This window comes from Mobula birostris, chromosome 7 (assembly GCF_030028105.1).
Source record: "Mobula birostris isolate sMobBir1 chromosome 7, sMobBir1.hap1, whole genome shotgun sequence".
In the NCBI taxonomy this organism is placed as follows: domain Eukaryota; kingdom Metazoa; phylum Chordata; class Chondrichthyes; order Myliobatiformes; family Myliobatidae; genus Mobula; species Mobula birostris.
The window spans coordinates 109,740,958-109,766,133 of NC_092376.1; the positions used below are offsets into that span (position 1 = coordinate 109,740,958).

Genomic DNA, 25,176 nt, shown 5'->3' on the forward strand with positions numbered 1-25,176 from the left:
TTCTAGCACCAAGCTTGTTGGCCAGCATTTAGATAAAGCCTTAAGCAACCAGACATTTAATCTCTGCAAGTACACAGGTGTGGCAGATCACATTGCTGCTGTTGCTGCTACTTTGTAATTTATCACTCCTGTTGACATTTCCTCAGCAGGAAGAAGTTAAGCAGCTTGTCTTCATATTTAAAAGATAAGCCTTTCAAGATTGGTTTCTTCAGACCAGCACCACAGCTCTCTATACTTAAATGCTTTCAATAGTTGCTTCACATTTCACAAAGAGTCATGTGCAAGGTACTGAAGGACTTGCTTTGATGACTTCAAGGCTTTTAGATAAATCAGTTGTTCCCATGCAGAGTACAGATGTATCTGTGGACTCCTCTTAGAATGAGCTAAGGAGCAGGGATGAACATTTCAAGGAAAACATTTCCAGAAAAGAAGGGATGAGAACAAGTGCACCCAGCAATAAGTTATATCTGCTCAAAGGTCAAAGGCAGCCAACAAAGTACCAACTTTACCTGCATTGCACCATCCCACTTAAGAGCGTGCAGGCTGGTTCCAACCAACGCACAGATAAAATGATTTTGAAACCTCTGCTGTTGCTTCAGGCAATCATCAGCACAGTCAGAGCAACCTCATTCAGAAATCAAGTGACCACCTTAGCAAGAGCATAGACATTTAAAGGGGTATAGTGTATTGTGATCCTCACTGTCACTGGGGCAGCAGGCTGAGGGTAGCAGACACCAAAAGAATCAACAAACTCATTCGTAAGGCCAGTGATGTTGTGGGGATGGAACTGGACTCTCTCATGGTGGTGTCTGAAAAGAGGATGCTGTCCAAGTTGCATGCCATCTTGGACAATGTCTCCCATCCACTACATAATGTACTGGTTGGGCACAGGAGTACATTCAGCCAGAGACTCATTCCACCGAGATGCAACACAGAGCGTCATAGGAAGTCATTCCTGTCTGTGGCCATCAAACTTTACACTCCTCCCTTGGTGGGTCAGACACCCTGAGCCAATAGGCTGGTCCTGGACTTATTTCATAATTTACTGGCAAAATTTACATATTACTATTTAACTATTTATGGTTTTATTACTATTTATTATTTAAGGTGCAACTGTAATGAAAACCAATTTCCCCCGGGATCAGTAAAGTATGACTATGACTATATTCCCTTTAATGCTCAGTATACGTAAACATTTTTGTCACATATAGTCTCCAATTCATAATGTGGCTGAGGAGAGGAATGGAATCCAAGAATTTCCTCTCAAACGGTGTGCTGGGCTAACAGGTCCAGATTCATGTCACACTCCAGCTACTACGAGTTTTTCCCTCATCAATATAGATTCCTATCCCAACTCGTTAAGATTTTTCTTCTGGCTATTCAAGTTCAGTAACCAGTGGAGACACCTGGAGAGAGGAGTTGGGCATTGAATTATCTGAATCTGCCTGGGATAAGTGTTTGTCTATGATACAGGCTTGCTCTGTTAACAGCAGGCACCAACTGATCCAGTTTAAAGTTGGCCACCATCTCCATTACTCTAAACTTAGATTGCACAGGATTTACCTTTCTGTCTCGCCAATGTGTGATAGATGCCAAGGGACGGAAGCCACGTTGTCACACACCCTTTGATTTTGCCCATTACTGATTGGATTTTGGTCCAAAGTATTCGACTGGTACTCAAAGGCCTATAAAAGATCCTTCCCCTTGGAAGCTGGTCTCGCTATATTTGGCTGCTCGCAATCTACTATTTGTTTCCTTGCAGCCATACAACAGTCTCTGATGCTGAGGATGACTATTGCCAAAAGACTTATCTTGAAGGAATGAAAATTACCTTCCTCCCCTTCCTTTCGGAGATGGGTGGCTGATATGATCTCAGTCATACAGATGGAGAAACTTAGGTTCTTGAGAACCAATTCAATTAAAAAATTTTTGGCTATCTGGGATCCATTTCTTGCCTACCCAGACGAGGCCGGGGGTGGATGAGCAATTTCCCCCCAGCTGATTTCTCACGGCCCTCATTTGAGATTTAACGTTTAGTATTTTTGAGCACTTTGTACAATAGGCATCCCTCTAATGTTATGTCTCTTTTTTTTGGCTTATTTCATTTTTATACATGTTTGAGCTGGTATGTTCTTGTTGATTTCATTAGTTTTTTTGAAAATTTTGAAAATAAAGTATTAAAAAAAAGTTCAGTAACCAGTGGTGACAAATGTGTCTCACTAATCTTATAAAATTGACAGGCCTTGTTCCCCTTGAATGGCAAAGAGGGTACACAGTTAAATTTGTTGGGGCATGTCTCCCAGCTTCAGCGATTGGCATATGCAGGTATCACCAAGCCTTCCAGCAATGGAGACAATACCCCTGCAAACCAATCATAAATTCTCTTCTTACTGTGCACTCTGCTAAATCTTTCAAAAGGTATATAGATATCTTCATGACTGGGCTCCTCTGTGATGGCCTTTGGGGCGTTAATACCCTTATCATATCTTAGGGTACCTGTGTCATGATCTGGTACGCACAGCAAGGTCAACCTGTATGGAATGGTTAAAAAAAGCTACGATGAAAAGGAAAAATGAGCCACAACTGGCCACCGGAACAAAGGCCAATTCAAAAGAATATGCAGGAACCCCAACTTCGGTGTGCATGTGCATTGATAATGCATTCTCTCTTCTCCACAAAGTGGCACCCTACTCTGATTTTTGGCCCGACTACATATATCAGTATGTCCAGTATTCCAGCCAATTGGTGCACTTCATGTGCCCATATATACAATGAATTCTGGAACAACTTTGTTCCGGGACCCCTACCTTTTGTGATTTTTATAAATGGCTTGGATGAGGAAGTGGAGGGATGGGTTAGTAAATTTGCTGATGACACATAGGTTGGGGTGTTGTGGAAAGTATGGAGGGCTGTCAGAGGTTATAACGGGACACTGATAGGATGCAAAACTGGGCTGAGAAGTGGCAGATGGAGTTCAACCCAGATAAGTGTGAGGTAGTTCATTTTGGTAGGTCAAATATGATGGCAGAATATAGCATATAGAATATAGTAAGACTCTTGGCAGTGTGGAGGATCAGAGGAATCTTGGGGTCTGAGTCTATAGGACACTCAAATCTGCTACACAGGTTGACTCTGTGGTTAAGAAGGGAAATGGTGCATTGGCCTTCATCAATCGTGAGACTGAGTTTAAGAGCCGAGAGGTAACGTGGCAGCTATATAAGACCCTGGTCAGACTCCACTTGGAGTACTGTGCTCAGTTCTGGTCGCCTCACTATAGGAAGGACATGGAAACCATAGAAAGGGTGCAGAGGTGATTTACAAGGATGTTGCCTGAATTGGGGAATATGCCTTATGAGAATAGGTTGAGTGAACTCGGCCTTTTCTCCTTGGAGCAATGGAGGATGAGAGGTGACTTGATAGAGGTGTACAAGATAATGAGAGGCATTGATCGCGTAGATAGTCAGAGGCTTTTCCCCAGGGCTGAAATGGCTAGCACGAGAGGGCACAGTTTTAAGGTGCTTGGGAGTAGGTACAGAGGAGATGTCAGGGGTAAGTTTTTTACACAGAGAGTGGTGAGTGCTTGGAACGGGCTTCCGGCGGCGGCGGTGGAGATGGAAACAATAGGGTCTTTTAACAGACTACTGGATAGGTACATGGAGCTTAGGAAAATAGAGGGCTATGGGTAAACCCTAGGTAGCTCTAAGGTAGGGACATGCTTGGCACAGCTTTGTGGGCTGAAGGGCCTGTATTGTGCTGTATGTTTTCCATGTTTCTGTGTTACCTCTACACACTGATCCCAGCCCTGAAGACCATCTGTGCACCATTTGAAAGGATGGGCTTGGTGATTAGTGGGATGTGAATCCTCAGCTGGTTTCCACCCACATTATTTATGAGCATTGAAGTTCCCCTTACCACTGAGCCAGGTGATACCTACTTATTCGCAGTGTTCCAGAATTTACTGCAGGCACATAAACTAGAACCATTTGACTGGAATACCACTGAGCACATTCCCGCTGTCACATCTAGCATGGATCAAGCAGGAATGGGAGCTCTGGTTTCTTCATTTTGATCTTCTCTTTCTTGGACTGAGTGGAGTTAAATTGGCTTAACAAGGATTCTGGAATGCTTCTGGATCTTTGGCTGATTTCTTAGTGAGGCTGACCAAATGGTGCAGTGCTTACAATTGAACCACAGGGGAGCTAAACAAAGATTAGTTTTATAGGTGCCAACCAAACCCAACTGCAATCGGGCTATGTAACTTATGGGTAAACACATCAGCATTGCCTCAACTGGCTGAAAATCTGGCACAACTCTTATTGATTAAGAAAAGTCTTTGCCATTCTCTATACTTTTAAGACCAAGAACACCAACAGAAAGCACCAAAAGGTACAGAAAAATTACCATGAGTACTGTCTATATAGAAAAACTTTTATCCACTGACAGGTTAAGTAAATGGACTTTTAACTGCAGGTTAATACGCTCAGCATAGAAGCCTTAATCACATACAGTTGGTTCCATATCAAGAGTTGTCCAAGTTGCATTCCCAAAATAATGTTCCCAAAACAGATACTCAATTCCATACTCTATTACTGGAGGAAATCACTAGGCAGACAAAGGAAAAGCTTTAAAGATATTCTCAAACCTCCTTGAAAAATATTCTGCTTCCCCATGACTTCTGGGAATCCCAAGTCACTTCAGCATGCTATTTTTGAATTTCATGTGTCAGGAGTATATAAAAGCTTTGCATAAACTGCAAATGAAAGTGCTACAAACACAGAGAGCCCAATTCAGTCCAATTATCTCCCGCCCCATCTGTGAAAGGATGTGTGATCCATACATTGGTTGCATCAGTCGTCTCAGATCCCACAAAAGTGGAATGGTAGTATGCAATCTTCAGTCCCAAGCAACTGCACAAGGAAATAGTAATTGCGGCTAGAATAAAAAGATGGGGGTGGGAGGGGAAGGAGTACAAGCTGGCAGATGATAGGTGAGGCCAGATGAGGGAGAAGGTGGGTGAGTGGGAGAGGAGGGGTGGAGTAAAAACCAGGGAGGGGGGTAAGTGGGACAGATAAAGGGCTGAAGAAGGAGGAATCTAAAAGGAGAGAACAGTGGACTAAGGAAGAAAGGGAAGGAGGAGGGGAACCAGATGGAGGTGATGGGCTGGTGAGGAGAAGACAAAGGGTGAGAGGGGAATCAGAATGGAGAATGGAAAAAGAGATGGGGGGAGGTTACTGGACATTAGAGAAATCGATGTTCATGCCATCAGGTTGGAGGCTAACCAAATAACATGTAAGTACACACCAAACCAATTAGGTTCATATGAGAGAAAACACAATCTTTGTTGCTCTTCTCATAAAGTAGAACCACACAGGAATCGGCCCTTCAGCACATTGTATCCACATCCATCAACACTAATCCAATTTGCCTGCATTAGGACCAGATGCCTTGCCTATTACAGTGTCCGCCTAAAAGCCTGTTAAACGTCTGATAAATCTTCATTGAAATTTTGGTCTTTTACTTAAAGAATTATCTTCCCCCCACCCCCCGCTACCCAAAGCTAAGTAGAAATCATTAGCTAAAATTAATTGTCAAAAACAAAGTAGCTTTAAAATTTCAAGCACATTGTGTGGTGAAGCTAGTACAGAGACTTTTTCCATATTGACTTTAACCTCTTCAGTAGAGCACCATCTGATAATGAACTACTGTAGCGTTGCATAGAAACAGGCAGGAATGGACATCAAAGGCATTTTTATATTTAATAGCTGCTCTGGAAGGAAAGGAACAAAGGAATCAAAGAAAAGGCAACCTTTAACCTCCTGATAATATCCAGAAAAAAAACAAGTCAATGAACATAATTTATAAAAATGTGAGCGTGTTCTAGGATGCTTTTGTAATATGTTTTAATTTCTGTAAACAACAGGGAGATAGAAATCTCGTTACTCATGCTGTGCCGAGAATCAAGATCACAGAATACATCAGAGGCATGAGTATGTCAAATGAATTTTTAAAGGAAAAAAACACCATTTGCAATCCACTTTGGTATAGCATAACACAATTATAGAAAATATTTATTCTGATGATAAAATCTCTCTATTTATCTCTTGAAAGTACAAACTTATAACTGGGAACACATGGCGATTAGATTGTAGAATACATGATTTCTAGAGGTCTGAAGAAAATGACAGGTTATTTCTCAGAGGGTGGCCTTGTGAGCTGAAAGTTTAACAGTGTGGAATTGCACAGAGGCTATATACATTGTTGCCCCCTTATTCCTCTGTAGCAGGGAATTGTAGAAATACTAATATCAAGTGTTTATTTCTTTTATAATTTTTTTTAATTGTATCAGTATTTTCCCTTCCCATTTTTCCTCTTAATTTCTTAAAGAAAATTTAACTTTATTATTTTTGGTGGTGTTCTCTAATGTGCCAGGTCATCTATTTTTCATGTATGAGTTTGTGATGCAAGGCTTGTACTGATACAGGATTTTGACCTGACAGATCAGCCATTGCTCTTCATCCTCCCGCCCAACCCGCTCCCCCCGATAATGATTGACCCACGTAGTTCCTGCCACAGATTGTTCCTTCTGGATATCAAAATCAAAAGCCTCTGTGTCTATAGCCAAATTAAACCCTGTCCCACACTGGCGTGTTTGCTTTACAATAGATGGGTTAATTTTACTCCTCTTTTTTAAAGTTCATAGAATCTCAATAGATCTTACATGTTCCACATATTTATTTACAATTGCAACATTCTACCTCAGGTTTGATGATTTTTCACCATTTTTCTCACAGTCTATGATTTTTCTCCCCCCAGGAGAAAGCCCAGCAATCCTTACCATCACAGGTGAAATCCTGAACAGCCACATCCTGAATTGGGATCTCCTTCAGGAAGAATGGCTTTTGACAACGCGGGTTTCCACTGACAATCCTTCTCCTCCTAAGCCACCTTCCCAACCAGGCCAAGTGACAGTTACAGTTGAAAGGATTGGCCAGTAGGTTTCTGTGGAAGACCGGCAAAATGGGAGTTAAGAAATTCATAGATTCGTAGAGTAACACAGCACAGAAACATGGATTCGGTCCCACTTTTCCTTGCCAAACAAGATGGCTTATCTGTGCTAATCCTTATTTGCCTGACTTTAACTCATGTACCTGTAAACCATTCTAATCCATGTAGCCATCCTATCTGTGGATTCATTAAGAAAAGAATTATAATGGTGACATAACTCAATTACACACATTGGAAACTTTATTAGCTACCTCCTGTACCTAATAAAGTAGCGTTGTGTCTTCAGATATGCTCTTCTGCACACCACTGTTGTAATGCATGCTTATTTGAGTTAGTGTCACGTTCCTGTCAGCTTGAACCAGTCTGGCCATTTTCCTCTAATCTCTCTGATTAACAAGGGGTTTACACACACAGAACTGCCATTCACTGGATTTTTATTTTGTTTATTTTTCCACAATACTCTGTAAACTCTAGAGACAGTTGTGTGCGAAAATCCCAAAAGATCAGCAGTTTCTATGATACTCAAACCACACTGTCAGGCACCAACAATCATTCCATGGTCAAAGTCACTTAGATCACATTTCTTCCCCATTCTGACGTTTGGTCTGAACAACAAGTGAACTTCTTGACCATGTCTGTGTGCTTTTATGCATTGAGTTGCTACCACATGATTGGATGATTTGGTAATGAGCAGGTGTACAGGTGTACTTAATAAAGTTCCCACTGAGTGTATAATCATTTCATTCCCCCAAGATTTCTTTCACATAAAACTGGGTATTGCCTTCTCAGAAATATTTTGATATGACTGAATGTTTCACTGACTCCTCAATACTACGTTTTAATTTGTAACTTTTAATACATACCATAGAACCATAGAAACTACAGCACAGAAACAGGCCTTTTGGCCCTTCTTGGCTGTGCCGAACCATTTTCTGCCTAGTCCCACTGACCTGCACACGGACCATATCCCTCCATACACCTCTCATCCATGTATCTGTCCAATTTATTCTTAAGTGTTAAAAAAGAACCCGCATTTACCACCTCGTCTGGCAGCTCATTCCATACTCCCACCACTCTCTGTGTGAAGAAGCCCCCCCTAATGTTCCATTTAAATTTTTCCCCCCTCACCCTTAAACCATGTCCTCTGGTTTTTTTCTCCCCTTGCTTCAGTGGAAAAAGCCTGCTTGCATTCACTCTATCAATACCCATCATAATTTTATATACCTCTATCAAATCTCCCCTCATTCTTCTATGCTCCAGGGAATAAAGTCCTAACCTATTCAACCTTTCCCTGAAACTGAGTTTCTCAAGTCCCGGCAACATCCTTGTAAACCTTCTCTGCACTCTTTCAACCTTATTTATATCCTTCCTGTAACTTGGTGACCAAAACTGAACACAATACTCCAGATTCGGCCTCACCAATGCCTTATACAACCTCATCATAACATTCCAGCTCTTATACTCAATACTTTGATTAATAAAGGCCAATGTACCAAAAACTCTCTTTACAACCCTATCTACCTGTGATGCTACTTTTAGGGAATTTTGTATCTGTATTCCCAGATCCCTCTGTTCCACTGCACTCCTCAGTGCCTTACCATTAACCCTGTATGTTCTACCTTGGTTTGTCCTTCCAACATGCAATACCTCACACTTGTCTGTATTAAACTCCATCTGCCATTTTTCAGCCCATTTTTCCAGCTGGTCCAAGTCCCTCTGCAGGCTCTGAAAACCTTCCTCACTGTCTACTACACCTCCAATCTTTGTATCATCAGCAAATTTGCTGATCCAGTTTACCACATTATCATCCAGATCATTGATATAGATGACAAATAACAATGGACCCAGCACTGATCCCTGTGGCTCTGAGATGTCACTTTGATAATATACTATTAACCCTAATGAAGAGCGAATTCCAAGAACATATAGCAGCCCAGGGGACACTTTGTCGATGCGTCCATTAGAACAATAATTTCTGCATTTTCTGAAAGTGAATATTCTTTACAAATCTGCTAAAATTACTTTTTCATTATGAATGGCGCAATGATAGATTTTCCAATCTTATTCTTTACAAATACATCGCTCTGACTTCAGGCCTCTGCAGAACTTAATACATTTTACTTAAAAGGTAAATTCATTTTCTGAATATAGTCTCATAATTTAAGATCCCTTCTTGGATCATTATCTTGTTGAAATAGGAGCGAATCAACGTGCCATAAACTCAAACCCAATTCTAAATATTTTCCATTTTACATGAATCACTAAATTATATCTAATTCACACAGTAGAGGAACAAGTATTTGGCTCAAATTATGGGAGAATTTATACTCCACATAATCCTTCTTCCACCATCTGTATCTCTTCAGGTTTACATTATGTTCTTTTTTCTTTAATTTCATTTACTTACCTGGATAGAACAGGTTCTTGCTCCAGCTGCTCTTTCCAGTAGGTGGTTTTATGCTTTTTGGACAAAGGATTTTTTCTGAATCTCTATTTGATATGTTATCAACCATTTTATATTCATAGAACCTAATTCCAGACTCTTTCATATGGGGAAATATTCTCCATAAGCACCATATCAAATCAGAAAATATCGAACACAGAAATCCTAATTGTCATAGTCAGAGAAAAGTACAGCAGTGAAACAAGTCCTTCAGCCCATCTACTCCATGCCAAACTACTTAAACTACCTACTCCCATTGACCTGCACCGGGACCATAGCCTACATTTCTCTACCATCCATGTACCTATCCAAACTTCTCTTAAACATTGAAATCAAGCTCACATGCACCAGTTGCACTGACAGCTCATTCCACACTCTCACAATCCTCTGAGTTTCCTTTTATGTTCCCCTTAAACATTTCACCTTTCACCCTTAACCTATGACCTCTGGTTGTAGTCCCACCCAACCTCAGCAGAAAAAGCCTGCTTGCATTTACCCTATAATTACCCCTCATAAGTGTGTATACCTCTATCAAATCTCCCTATATTCCAAGGAATAATGTCCTAACCTAGTTAATCTTTCCTTATAACTTAGGTTCTCCAGACCAGGCAAAATCCTTGTAAATTTTCTTTGTACTCTTTCAACCTTATTTGCATCTTTCTTGTAGGTGGGTGACCAAAACTGCACACAATACTCCAAATTAGGCCTCACCAATGTCTTATACAACTTCAACATAACATTCCATCTCCAATACTCAGTACTTTTATTTATGAAGGTCAATGTGCCACAAGCTTTCTAATTGCACGATCTAATTTTAAGTCTATCGATTCTGTTCCGATGTTCTGTGGCTCAAAGTCAAAATTAAGTAACCTACATAAAAAATAAATGGGCAAGATAATCTGAAAAGAAATGGTCTAGTGGAGATGGATGTGGTGTGCTTATGAAGGTCAAACAAGAAGTACTGGTCAAGATGGAACAGGTTATCATCAATGCAGATTCGGAATAAAATGCTGAGATTAAAGCAGATCTTACATGGTTGAGAGAGAATGGAGGGTGTTGAATGCTCCAGGAGTGATGGTCGTGACTCGGTTGTCATAGAGTGACAGCAGGCGGACTGAGGTAAGGCCAGTAAACGTGTCATTATTAACACAGCTGATCCTGTTGTTCCGCAGCATCCTGCAACATTAGTTAATAAGGAAGAAAATTTGACATTTTCAGCCAGTAACAACCAGAAGTGCACAGTTTTCAACTGAAATATTTCCCAATAAAATATTAATGAATAATTATACCCTACAGAAGTGCTGAGGATATTGTGCCATCAATTACAAAACATTGACAAGATCACCGTGGCCTTTCCAGGTGCGACTATAAACCGTGTCCAAGTTGGACAACATAGCGGGTTATCATTGCTGTATACTTACAGTGTCTTGAGCCCAGAGAGACCAGAAAACATTCGGCTGTGGACCACTTCCAGCTCATTTCCAGTCAGCAACAATTCCAGTACTCCTGATGCCCCTTCAAATGCTTCCTCTCGAATATCTTGGATCTTATTGTTACTCAGGTTTCTAATGAGAGACGGGAAAACAATTACCTCTAGAAAATAAGCTACCAGTGCACAAGTATATGTAGATAGGATTCTTTCCTCACAAAACCATTTTTGATAAGATCATTTAACATAAATTGATTTTATAATTAGCCTTACAATAAATTGGAAAATCAAGGGATTTAATGAAAGCAGCATTTAACAATGAGTTAATGAAAAATGAAGAAATCTATAAACCATTCTCGAATTGTTAAATTACATTTTAATTGAAGTAGAGGCCATACTGAATTATAATTGTAATCAGTTTATTAATGAGATGGACAATATTGTGATCTAACAATGCCAGGGCACTCTGTTCTGTTTGGTCTGCAGTCTTGTTTCCAGTTCTTTTCAATCTAATCCCTGCAGATGGAGTGAAGTTTTTATTCACTGACGACTATTCAGGGTCCACATTGGGTTAATCAACAACGCAAATCTGCTCGGAATCCAGCACTAATCGGGAAATCCACCTCGAAACATTTGCGAGGATGGATGGTGTGGAAAGTGGATATGTCAAGTTGGTGCGAGTTGTATTTATCCAGCATGTTAATGGGCCAATATGAAAGGAGCAGCAAACCTCCTAACCTGCCCAACCTCCATTAGGTTGGTACTGCCTATGGTCAGAATCGGCAAGGATAGTCTATTGTGGCATGTTTACGTAAACACAAGGAAACACGATAATATAGGTGACATGCAGGTAATAGCACACAGGAACATAAGCACAAAGAATATACATGGCCCACATGGATGCATATATAGACAAGCACTAGGGCACCAACTCCACATTCAGTATGAATCAAAAAGCTGTGTAATAAGTATATCACTGAGAGAGGCAGGAGGAAATGTGTTGATGCTTCGGTCGGCAGGCACACTCATAATGTTTAGCTTTTTATCGCATTAGGTAATTTATCAACAGCCCAAATGAGTTCAGATTGTATTACAGAGGAGGTCTTTAAACAAGACACCTGCTATTATAGAGCCAGCAGCTTGCATGTTTTCCAAACTGAGCTGCAGTAATTGGAAAATTCATTTATAATCTATAAAACAAAGTCACTCCATAACCTTCCGTCTCAAATCTGTGCTCTTCTGATGTTTAGTGTTACCATGACCACTCCAATAATGATTGAGGAACTAACAATCTGTGTTGTCTTGGCAAAACAGTGGAGTACAAAGTTCTAGTGGGGGGGCAGGGGAAGAGGTATTTCACCTCAATGTCCAGTCTTCATAACTTGACTGCAGTAAGCACACAGTGAAGTCTGATTCTGTATACCTCCTGATATATTCACGAGCGCCTTTTCAATGCCAAGTGGACAAAGCTAAGGAGCGGCGGAGACTGGAATGAAAGAGGCTTGAGTGCACTGCAGTGTATAGTCAGCTGGCTCAGCACAAGCAAGGGATCAAACGTGAGACCGTTGGATCCAAATGGCTATGTAACACGCTGTGTCACTGGGACTTGTGATGTTGGAAGGAGCTTATGGAGCTGATGTAATATGGAGAGGAAATAATTTGTCTTAACATAATTTGATTCATGAGTGTGATATACAGTATATCTCCATGCAATTTCTGTGAAGTCCAATCTGTAAAAACTTCGTAAAATCATTCCAAATTGGTATGAAAAAACAGGTACAATATTGTAACTGATAATTAGAGAAAGCCTTAATCCATAAAACATTTGTACATGCAAGGGGTAATCTTAAGTCCCTTTCTCCTGCAGAAATGTATTTACATAGGACTAGGAACATTTTCAACTCAATATTTGTCCAACATCAGGTTGATCTGCCAATTGAGGTGAAATGACTACCTCATTTACCAGCTTCTTGAGCTGATTGTGATATTTTAATGTTCTGACTAAGGAGTCTATGCAGATATAGTGGTCTCTATAAGAAGCAATATTAACATGTAAAATTAACATGATCCATTTCAGGCACACGCTCGAACGCACGGACACACACACTCCTTGGGTTTATCCTCTTCTACCTACCTTCATGCCTATATATGCTGATGAGTCTCATTTATTGATTCACTGCAAATGGAGTTCTTAATGACCCTATTAGATACAGCCCTCGCCACGTAGGCTGGACGCAATACAAGAATGTGTACCAATAGGTGACTAATCAGCTGTGTGAAGTGTGAAAAGGAACTGGGTGAAACCGAGCATGAGGATAACGTAGCAGCTGAGCAAAAAAGGAAAGTGAGGGAAGGGGTTAATAAAACCGGTCAGAAGACATGATCTTGCAAATTGTAAAAACAGGAAAATCAGTGAAATGATAGAGATTGAGGGGTTGCAAGATGAATTAGATCAGTTCTTGTAGAAAAGTAATCATTAGCAAGGCTATGAAGATAGGAGAATAGGGCCTGCTCTCCCAGGAGACTTGATGGGCTGAATGGCCCCTTTCTATGCCATAGTGTCTGATTTTGAGTGATTCTTTAGCTTCTGTGAAGCAGCAGCATGATTGTCTGACCCAATCGGGTCAGGGTGGAGAATGAACTGGCTGTACAAATGACAAGTGCTTCATGCAACATTGAAACCTGGCTCTACAAATACTGAAAACCGCAGCGTTGTGAACGAACATGAAAACCCGAATCTTGGCTCCAATATGATCTGCACATTGAGGCCCATTTCCTCCTCTTCCAAAGAAATCTAATAAGCTCCCTTGATGGCTGCTTTTATAAGGCCTGTTTAATTTCTCCAGGTGCAGGCTCTAAAATTAGTTCAAAATTAGAAATTCCTTCTCTCTTCATCTTAAGGTCTAAACTAAACTTGCAAAACTGCATCTGGGAAAATTAAGTAGGCAACTGAGGGAGTAAGCATTGGAGTGACAGGACAGGGTAAATTTTTCCACTTTCCCATTGGGATTATGGCTTAAACTGTTAATTGCTGTTCAAACACAATGAATGGCAAAGCAGAAAAGGTGGAGGGAAAAATGATGCTAAAATGTGACAGGAGGATATGAGGCGGAGCAAGGACAAATGCTTGACCAGGAGTGAAGAACAGCAGGAGCTGTTAAACTGGGGGTTGCTGTATGGCTACCACAATGTTACAGGCATGGAGACTCAAGTTTCTGCAGGTGCTGGAATCTGGAGCAACAAACTTGACCCTGGAGGAACTCTGCAGGTCGGGTGGTATCTGCGGAGGGAAATGGACAGTCAGCATTCACTTTCCTTCACAGATGCGACCTGACTGCTGAGCTTCTCCAGAGTCCTGTTTAATGCTACAGGCATTATATTGCAAACCCGTGGAGGTCTGCACAAAAAAAAAATGAAGGAATATGAATTGAGCCACTTCTTTCATCTCCATCTGTCCATATGTGAAAGTGCTCCCACAGCCTTTAGCATCCAAAACAATCCTGATTTAGAAGAGTAAAATCATTTCACCTTAGTCAAATGTGAAGAGCGGAGAAGATATATAAACATTGCAAATTTATGTAAATTAACACATCTACTTGGCATTGTCAGGTGGTAATCCATTATTTGTAGAAACTCCTGTTCTGCCCTTGGTATACCCTGATGATTAATTTCCTGAATTCTTTAACTTCTGGCTCTTTCCCATTTACCTAACATTTATCAATGTCATTCTTTACTATTCACTCAGAGAAAGGTATTCTATGAATCATCCCTGATGTTATTTTTTTCTCTCTCACTGCTGCCAGATCTAATGATATTCCAGGTTTTCTCAGAATGCTGGCAAGCATTTTAAAGGAAACAACTAATTGAAACAGGTGGAGCATGTGGCTGTGATGCTGTCAGGTTGTTTGTATCTGCTCTGGGTGTTAAAGGCCCTTGATCTGCAGGTGCTCTCTGACTAAACTAGGTTGAATTATATTTTCCCATTTTTTCATATTTCCTGACAAAATATAATTTCACCCACGGAAAGGAATCCCATCAGTCTCATTTCCCCCAGTTATTTTCCTGTAATGTGCAATCTTCTCTGTCACATGCCCACCATTTAACCCTAACCCTCTTCTGCCACATACTGAGGGTCAATTTCCACTGGACAATTAATCTACTGGCATGTCCTAGGATGTTGGTTGAAACTAGAGCACAGCCGGAGGGGTAAAATGCATGGCGGGGAGCACATGAAAATTCCACTCAGCTGCCAATAGGGGGCAGCACCACAGTACTGGGAAATGTGGTCATTTCAAATGGAGAGATTGCTCAATATCACGTGTACAGTATTGACACATTTTGGTGACAAGTTTATTAACTAAAAGGTGTATTATCCCTGTTTTATGTCTGCACCATCAGTGTGTAATCCTTTCCAATATCATACAGACCAGGCAAATCAGAACACTTTGGGTGAACTCTGAAGTGTGTACATTGTTAGCACCCACTGATCAGCAAACTCTTCGTTTCCTTTCACATCTTCTGACAGAGGTCTATTCCTGATCAACTATTTTAGGCCTGGACCTTTGACCATTTATTCATTTCCACAGTTGAGGCCTGACCTGCTCAGTTCCTCCAGCATTTTGTGTGTGTGTGTGTGTGTGTGTGTGTGTGTGTGTGTGTGTGTGTGTGTGTTGCAGCGATCTAGTCCTCTGAAGTTTACTTCCAAACAGTAACAGCAACACGGTTTGTGCTTCCTCATATTCAACCTAAACACTGCGGCTAATGATTCAACCAGGCCTGTGTCTCACAGTGTCCACATGAGCACAAGCCAGTGAAGGCTATTTTGGATATTTGTTTTACACATTTTGTTCAAGATTTCCAGCATCTCAAAGGTTCAAAGGTACATTTCATATCAGGGTATGTACAGTATACAACTCGAAAGTTGTCCTCTTCACAAATATCCACAAAACAAAGAAACCCCATAGAATGAATGATAGAAACGTCAAAGCCCCGAAGCCCCCTCCCACTCCCTATGCAGAAGCAGCAGCAAAAGCATCGACCCCCCCACCCATCCCCCCGGGCCAGCAAAAGCATCGACCCCCACTCCCCACCCCTCCGTGCCAGCAAAAGCATCAACCCCCCCACCCCCCGTGCCAGCAAAAGCACCGACCCCTCTCACCACCCCCCCGTGCCAGCAAAAGCATCGACCCCCACTCCCCACCCCCCTGTGCCAGCAAAAGCATCAACACCCCCTCCCCACCCCCCCGTGCCAGCAAAAGCACCGACCCCTCACCACCCCCCCGTGCCAGCAAAAGCATCGACCCCCACTCCCCACCCCGCCGTGCCAGCAAAAGCACCGACCCCTCTCACCACCCCCCCGTGCCAGCAAAAGCATCGACCCCCACTCCCCGCCCCCCCGTGCCAGCAAAAGCATCAACACCCCCTCCCCACCCCCCCGTGCCAACAAAAGAGCACCAACCCCTCTCACCACCCCCCCACCGTGCAGACAACAACAGCAGCTGCACCAAAGAGTCATTGATCCAGAGTCAATATCCTGTTATTTTATTTGTTTTTTTTTGGATATTCAACCTGTTCTTAATGTATTTAATTTGTTCAGGGATTTCTCCAAATGCTCCTTATTATGATGCAGCAGCACTTGGTACCATTTTCAGCGGTGCTGTGGAAATGAGGTGAGAGGAGCTCTGAAGATATATATTTTTGGCATGTTGACTCAGCAAGGTCCTGAAGAAGATGGCAGCAGCCCTGGACCTAGCAACTTTCAAATGAGGCAGCCAATAAAGGTAATGTTGCAGTATCACAACGACTACTTTTGGATTCAGTTCCTGAAGAGGAACAACTGTTGGTACAGGTCCATGAAAGCCTTTGGAATTGTGACATCAGCTCCCTGTTTGTGTTAAATTAAGCAAATGCTGAAGACCTAAACAAAGATATATTGATAAATCAATATCACATTATGCAGAAAGTAATTAGGAGTCTTCAATGTCGTCAGTGTTGAACTGCACTGAAGTCTTGGTGAGGGCTTTGGAATGGGATATAAAACTTTCCTGTGTCACTGTTAGGGTTTTTCAGCTCGGAAAGAATCATTGACGATTTACATTGATGGGTTAATATTTATGCCATTTTGTCGGGTCCTATTTAATAAGATTCTGACTCACTCTGTCTGTAGCACAGAAGAATTAGTTGTTTCATTTACATTGAGATCAGATTGTGTCTTAAAGGAAGTTGGTGAGTTGATTCAATCAGCATTCTTCCTTTGAGCTTAATCTAATCCATCTCTTTTAGAGGGAAGATTTACATATTGAATGTGATTTGCAGAATGTTCATGCCCAGATGGTCTTGATATTCATTATATTTCTAGCATCTGTTTAATATAGTTAATTACTTGTACATATATTGGTAAGCTTGTTTGTCAGCCTCTATATCAAACGAGTTAGAGTCAGAGAATCATAGAAAGCTACAGCACAGAAAGAGGCTCTTTGGCCCATCGACCCATGCCAAGCCAGTTATCTGCCTAATCCCATGGATTTGCACCCAGACCATAGTCCTTCATACTCCACCTGTCCATGTTGAAATCGACCCCACATCCACTACTTCTGCTGGCAGCTTGTTCTACACTCTCACCACCCTCTGAGTGAAAAGGTTCCCTTCATGTTCCCCGGAAACATTTCACAAATACACCCTCAAGCCATGACTTCTAGTTGTAGTCTTACCCAACCTCAGTGGAAAAAGCCTGCTTGTGTTTACCCTATCTATATTCCTTATAATTTTGTAGAAAGCTACAAATCTCTTCTCAGTCTTCTACGCTCCAGGGAATAAAGTCCAGACTTACTCAATCTTTCCCTATAACTCTGGTCCCCAAGTCTCGACAACATCCTTGTAGATTTTCCCTCTACCCTTTCAAACTTATTTACATCTTTCCTGTAGATAGGTGAGCAGAAAGGCACACAATACTCTAAATTGGACCTCGCCAGTGTTTTATACAATTACAACATAACTCCAACGCCTGTACTGAAGGTCAATGTGCCATAATCCCTTTTTACGACCCTATTTACCTGTGATGCCACATTCAAAGAGCTATGGACCTGTATTTCCAGATCCCTCAGTGCCTGTGCCCTACCGCTCATTTTGTAAGACCTATCTACCCTGGCTGGTCCTCCCAAAGTGAAACACCTCACACTTGTCTGCATTATTATTGTCAAATAATAATGAGGCAGCTTACAGAGAAGAAGTCATCACACTGACACAGTGGTGTCAAGAAAACAACCTCTCTCTCAATGTCGCAAAAACAAAGGAGCTGGTTGTGGACTACAGGAGGAATGGAGACAGGTTAACCCCTATTGACATCAATGGATCTGGGGTTGAGAGGGTGGACAGCTTTAAGTTCCTCGGCATAAGCATCACTGAGGATCTCACGTGGTCTGTACATATGGGCTGTGTGGTGAAAAAGGCACAACAGCACCTCTTTCACCTCAGACAGATGAAAAAGTTTGGTATAGGCCCCTCAACTTCTAAGAACTTTCTATAGATGTACAATTGATTCATCTTGACTGGCTGCATCACTGCCTGGTATGGGAACTGTACTTCCCTCAATCACAGGGCTCTGTAGAGAGTGGTGCGGACAGCCCAGCGCATCTGTAGATGTGAACTTCCCACTATTCAGGACATTGACAAAGACGAGTGTGTAAAAAGGGTCTGAAGGATCATTGGGGACCAGAGTCACCCCAACCACAAACTGTTCCAGCTGCTACCATCCGGGAAATGGTACCGCAGCATAAAAGCCAGGACCAGCAGGCTCTGGGAGAACTTCTTCCACCAGGCCATCAGACTGCTTAATTCATGCTGATGCAACTGTATTTCTATGTTATATTGACTATGCTGTTGTACATACCATTTATTATAAATTATTATAATTGCACATTGCATATTTAGACGGAGGCGTAATGTAAAGATTTTTACTCCTCATGTATGTGAAGGATGTAAGTAATAAAGTCAATTCAGTTCAATTCATTTAATTCCATTTGCCATTTTCCAGTCCATTTTTCCGACTGGTACAGTTTCTGCGACAAGTTATTACAGTCTTCCTCGTTATTCACTACACCCCCCAGTCTTGGTGTCATCTGCAAATTTACAGATCCAGTTTACTACATTATCATCTAGATCCGAGGTTCCCAACCTTTTTTATGCCATGGACCCCTACCATTAACCAAAAGGTCCATGGACCCCAGTTTGGGAACCCCTGATCCAGATTGTTGATATAGATGACAAATAACAATGGGCTCAGCACTGACTCCTGTGGCTCACCACTAGTCACAGGCCTCCCGTCAGAGAGGCAACCATCTACTACCACTCGCTGGCTTCTCCAGCGAAGCCAAAATCTAATCCAATTTACTACCTCATCATGAATGCTGAATGATTGAACCTTCTTAAGCAACTTCCTATGTGGGACCTTGTCAAATATCTTGCTAAAGTCCATGTAGACAACATTCGCTGCCTTGTGTTCATCAACTTTCCTGGTAACTTCCTCGAACAACTTAATCATGATTGGTTAGACAGGGTTTACAATGCACAAAGCCATGTTGACTATCCCTAAGACAAAGACTATTGTAAATCTAGTCAAGAAGAAAAGAAAAGTTTATGAAATGTTCAAAAAACTAGGTAATGATAGAGATCAAGAAGAATATAAGGCTAGCAGGAAGGAGCTTAAGAATAAACTTAGGGGAGTCGGAAGGGACCATGAGAAGGCCTTGGTGGATAAGATTACGGAAAACCCCAAGGCGTTCTACAAGTATGTGAAGAGCAAGAGGATAAGACGTGAGAGAGTAGGACCAATCAAGTGTGACAGTGGAAAAGTGTGTATGGAACCGGAGGAGATAGCAGAGTTACTTAATGAATACTTTGCTTCAGTAGGCACTATGGAAAAGGATCTTGGTGATAGTAGACTGAAAAGCTTGAGCGTATAGATATTAAGAAAGAGGATGCTCTGGAGCTTTTCGAAAGCATCAAGTTGATGAGATGATGAGAGGCATTGATCGTGTGGATAGTCAGAGGCTTTTTCCCAGGGCTGAAATGGCTAGCATGAGAGGGCACAGTTTTAAGGTGCTTGGAAATAGGTACAGAGGAGACATTAGGGGTAAGTTTTTTATGCAGAGAATGGTGAGTGTGTGGACTCGGCTGCCAGCAGCGATGGTGGAGGCAGATACGATAGGGTCTTTTAAGAGACTCCTGGATAGGTACATGGACTTTAGAAAAACAGAAGGCTATGGGTAACCCGAGGTAATTTCTAAGGTAAGTACATGTTCGGCACAGCATTGTGGGCCGAAGGGCCTGTATTGTGCTGTTTCTATGTTGCTATGTTTTTTCAATGTAATCAGTCCGTCTTTCTAAATACTTATACATCCGGTCCCTTGGAACACCTTCCAATACCTTTCCCACTATTGATATCAATCTTACTGGCCTATAATTTCACAGCTTATTCTTACAGCCTTTCTTAAACATGGAACAATGTTAGCTATCCTCCATTCCTCTGGCACCTCACCTGTGGCTAAGTATCTCTGCTAGGGCCCTTGAAATTTCTACACTAGCCTCAACTGGGTCTGAGGGAACACCTTGCCAGGCCCTGGGGATTTATTCACACTAATTTTCCTCAAGACAGCAAAAACTTCATCCTCTCTAATGTGTACAGGGTCCATGACCTCGCAACTCCATTTCATCATATCTATAGACTGCATCTGTCTCCCGGGTAGTTACAGATGCAAAAAATCCTTTTTTGGATCTCCTATATCTCTTTCAGCTCAAAGCATGGATTACCACTATGATATTGAAGAGGGCCAATAATGTCTCTTGCTATTCTTTTGCTCTTAATATATTTGTGGAAGCCCTTAGCATCTCTTTTACCTTGTCTGCTAGAGAAATTAGCCCTCCTAATTTCCTTCTTAAATTTTCTCTTGCATTTCTTTTACTCCTCAAGTACCACATTTGCCCCTTCCTGCCCATATCTGTTATGCACCTCCATTTTTTTATTAGCTAGAGCCTCAATACCTCTCGAAAACCAAGGTTCTCTAAAACTGTTATCCTTGCCTTCTTTCCTGACAGGAACATACATACTCTGTACTCTCAAAATTTCGCCTTTGAAGGCCTCCCATTTACCAAGTACACCTTTGCCAGAAAACAAGTGTTCCAATCCATACTTACCAGATCCTTTCTGATACCATCAAAATTGGCCCTTATCCAATTTAGCATCTCAACCCCAGGACCTATTCTTTCCCATAATTATCTTGAAACTAATGGCATTATGATCACTAGATGCAAAGTGTTCCCCTACACAAATTTCAGTCACCTACCCTGTCTCATTCCCTAATAGGAGATCTAGTATAACACTCTCTCTAGTTGGGACTTCAATGTACTAATTTAGGAAACTTCTTTGAACACATTTGACAAACTCTTTCCCATCCAGCTGTTTTACAGTATAGGAGTCCCAGTCAATATGTGGAGAATTGAAATCACCTCCTATCATAACCTCATGTTTCTTGGAACAGTCTGCAATCTCTGCAAATCTGCTCCTTTAGTTCCTGTGGATTGTTTGGAGGTCTGTAATATAATTGCTTTAACTTGGTCATATCTTTCTTATTCTTCAATTCTACCCATAAAGCCTCACTAGCACTCAGATCTGCAGCTGGATCTTCAACTTCCTCACAGACAGGACCCAGGTTGTAAAAATAGGGGACAAGCTCTCCTCTACAATCACTCTGAGCACCAGTGCCCCACAAGGCTGTGTACTCAGCCCCCTGCTGTACTCACTGTACACCCATGATTGTGTAGCCAAGTTTCCAGCGAACTCAATATATAAATTTGCTGATGACACCACAATTGTAGGTCGTATCTCAGGTAATGATGAGTTTGAGTACAGAGAGGAAATTAAGAACCTGGTGGCATGGTGTGAAGGCAATAACCTATCCCTCAACGTCAGCAAGACGAAGGTTGTTGACTTCAGAAGGAGTAGCAGACCGCACGACCCAATTTACATCGGTGGTGCACAAGTGGAACAGGCCAAAAGCTTTAAGTTCCTCGGGGTCAATATCACAAATAACCTGACTTGGTCCAACCAAGCAGAGTCCACTGCCAAGAAGGCCCACCAGCGTCTTTACTTCCTGAGAAAACTAAAGAAATTTGGCCTGTCCCCTAAAACCCTCACTAATTTTTATAGATGCACTGTAGAAAGCATTCTTCTAGGGTGCATCACAACCTGGTATGGAAGTTGTCCTGTCCAAGACCAGAAGAAGCTGCAGAAGATCATGAACACAGCCCAGCACATCACACAAACCAATCTTCCGTCCTTGGACTCACTTTACACCGAATGCTGTCGGAGCAGAGCTGCCAGGATAATCAAGGACATGACCCACCCAGCTAACACACTTTTCGTCCCTCTTCCCTCCGGGAGAAGGCTCAGGAGCTTGAAGACTCGTACGGCCAGATTTGGGAACAGCTTCTTTCCAACTGTGATAAGACTACTGAACGGATCCTGACCCGTATCTGGGTCGTACCCTCCAAATATTCGGACCTGCGTCTCGGTTTTTTTGCACTACCTTACTTTCCCTTTTCTATTTTCTATTTATGATTTATAATTTAAATTTTTAATATTTACTATCGATTTGTACTCCAGGGAGCATGAAGAGCAGAATCAAATATCGCTGTGATGATTGTACGCTCTAGTATCAATTGTTTGGCGACAATAAAGTATAAAGTATAGATGAGCTCTCCAGTCTGTCCTGACTGAGCACTGGCATGCCGTTTTCCCAGTCAAGTAACGTTACTCCTCCCTCTTTAATCCCTCCTGCTCTATCATGTTCAAAACAACAAAAAGCCAGGGCCTGCTCCTCCTGCAACCAAGTCTCACAAATGTCATAATTCCATGTGCTGATCCATGCCCTAAGTTCATTGGCCTTTCCTGCAATGCTCCTTGCATTGAAATATACGCAGCTCAAAACATTTGTCCCACCATGTTCAACTTTTTGAATCCCGACCTTGTATGTAGACTTAACAACACTTTTCTCCACAGTCACTCCAGAACCTGTTCTGGCACCAGGCGCTTTGATTCCCATCCTCCTTCAATTCTAGTTTCCCCACCCCCCCCACCCCCAACCCTGTGCAGCACAAGTAAATCTTCCCGTTAGGATATAAATTTACAGAATTGCTATCTTGACATTTAAGAGATCAAGAATAGCAAGCATGAAGTATTACGGGAATGTCTCAGTCCTGTTTTGATCACAAAATCAATGCCTGCCTAATGATGAAAAGAGTATGAAGCTAATCTAATGCTGTGAGATTTTTTATGAAAATTAATTTGTATTTAGTCGGATGCCAGTCTGTCAAATTGTAATTGATGCATAACTGACTTGTTCATATTTCCTTTATAAACTTAAAGTATTTTCCAATTGTCTACTTGCAATTACTGTAAACATACGGTCAACTGGGCAATGTCACTAATGGATAAAAGTGATGGAAGATCAATGAAGTAATTTGAACAAAAGAAGTGAATGTGATAGAGTGCCAGCTTAATTCCATAAATGCAAGAGTTATCATCGTCAAACAAAACAAAACATGACAACTGGACAGCAAAAGATCATATAAAATATAAAAAAGCAGAACAGTTTATACCACAGGATCTGGACGAAGTAAGACAGTCAACAAAAGATGGCCATGTTAATGTAAGAGCAACTGCAAGGAACATACGACTATATGAAAACCAACAGAAAATCATTAAATGTGGTCAAGACAATATGGGGTACCTGAAAACTGAAAATGGTGATGTTGTACATAACAATAAGAAAATAATGAGTATTTACAATTAATACTTTGCACCAATATTTATGGAATCAGAATATATCATCAGGCCATAAGATATGGGAGCAGAATCAGGCCATTTGGCCCACTGAGTCTACTCTGCCTTTTCATCACAACTGATCCAATTTTCCTCTCAGCCCCAATCTCCTGCCTTCTCCCTGTATCCCTTCTGATCCTGACCGGTCAAGAATCTATTAACCTCTGCCTTAAGTATACATAAAGATTTGGCCTCCACAGCTGTCCGTGGCAAAGAATTCTACAGATTCACCATGCTATAGCTAAAGAAACTCCTCCTCATCTCCATTCTAAAAGCACGCTCTTCTATTCTGAGGCTGTGTCCTCTGGTCTTCGACTCTCCCAACATAGGAAACATCTTCTCCACATCCACTCTATCAGGGCCTTTCACCATTCGATAAGTTTATTGAGGTCATCTCCTCACTCTTCTGAATTCTAATGAATTAAGGCCCAGAGTCATCAAACGCTCTTCATATGACAAGCAATTCAATTTTTGAAGTATCTTTGAACGCTCTTCAGTTTCAGCACATCCTTTCCAAGATAAGGGGCCCAAACCTGCTCACAATACTCCAAGTGAGGCCTCACCAGTGCCTTATAAAGTCTCAACATTACATCCTTGCTTTCATATTCTAGTTCTCCTGAAATGAAAGCTAACGTTGCATTTTCCTTCCTCATCACAGACTCAACCTGCAAATTAACCTCTAGGGAATCCTGCACAAGGACTCCCAAGTCCCTATGCACCTCAGATTTTTGTATTTTCTCTCCATTGAGAAAATAATCAACCCTTTTATTTCTTCTACCAAAGTGCATGACCATATACTTCCTGATACTGTATTCCATCTGCCATTCCTTTGTCCATTCTCCTAATCTGTCTGTCCTTCTGTAGCCTTTACTTCCTCAAAGCTACCTGCCCCTCCACCTATCTTCATATCGTCTGCAAACTTTGTGTCAATTCCATCATCCAAATCATTTATATATAATGTAAAAAGAACCTGTCCCAACACAGATCCCTGTGGAACACCACTAGTCACTATCAGCCAACCAGAAAAGGCTCCCTTTGTTCACACTCTTTGCTTCCTGCCAATCAACCACTGCTTTATCCATGCTAGAATCTTTCCTGTAATACCATGGGCTCATAGCTTGTTAAGCAGCCTCATGAGTGGCACCTTGTCAAAGACCTTCTGAAAATCCAAGTACACAACATCAACTGATTATCCTTTGTCTATCCTACTTGTTTGGGTGGTGGGTAGTGGCTCCATATGTCACTACTACAGGGCATGATGACCCTGCCTTACACAAGTCCTGGGCCCAGCTGGCTCTGGCTGACAGTACCCGGTATGGGCCCCTATCCAGGGTTACGGACCCCACTGCCTTGTGGGTATCTTTGGGAGAAGAGAAGGCTAAGGAGCAAACCCTACACAAATCCGGAGTGGAGCCCCTAAGG

At 41.7% G+C, this 25,176-nt stretch overlaps 1 protein-coding gene across 2 annotated transcripts in view; it reads right to left on the reverse strand.

The window, feature by feature from the left end:
• Positions 1-25,176, reverse strand: part of LOC140200362 (slit homolog 3 protein-like) — a 669,401-nt gene that overhangs the window by 86,523 nt on the left and 557,702 nt on the right. For both annotated transcript variants that reach the window (XM_072263584.1, XM_072263583.1), the window contains 3 exons: positions 10,870-11,013; positions 10,481-10,624; positions 6,836-6,999 (listed from right to left, as the gene is read on the reverse strand). In XM_072263584.1, coding sequence (XP_072119685.1) covers positions 6,836-6,999; positions 10,481-10,624; positions 10,870-11,013 — 452 coding nt within the window. The remainder of the gene's footprint in view (positions 1-6,835; positions 7,000-10,480; positions 10,625-10,869; positions 11,014-25,176) is intronic.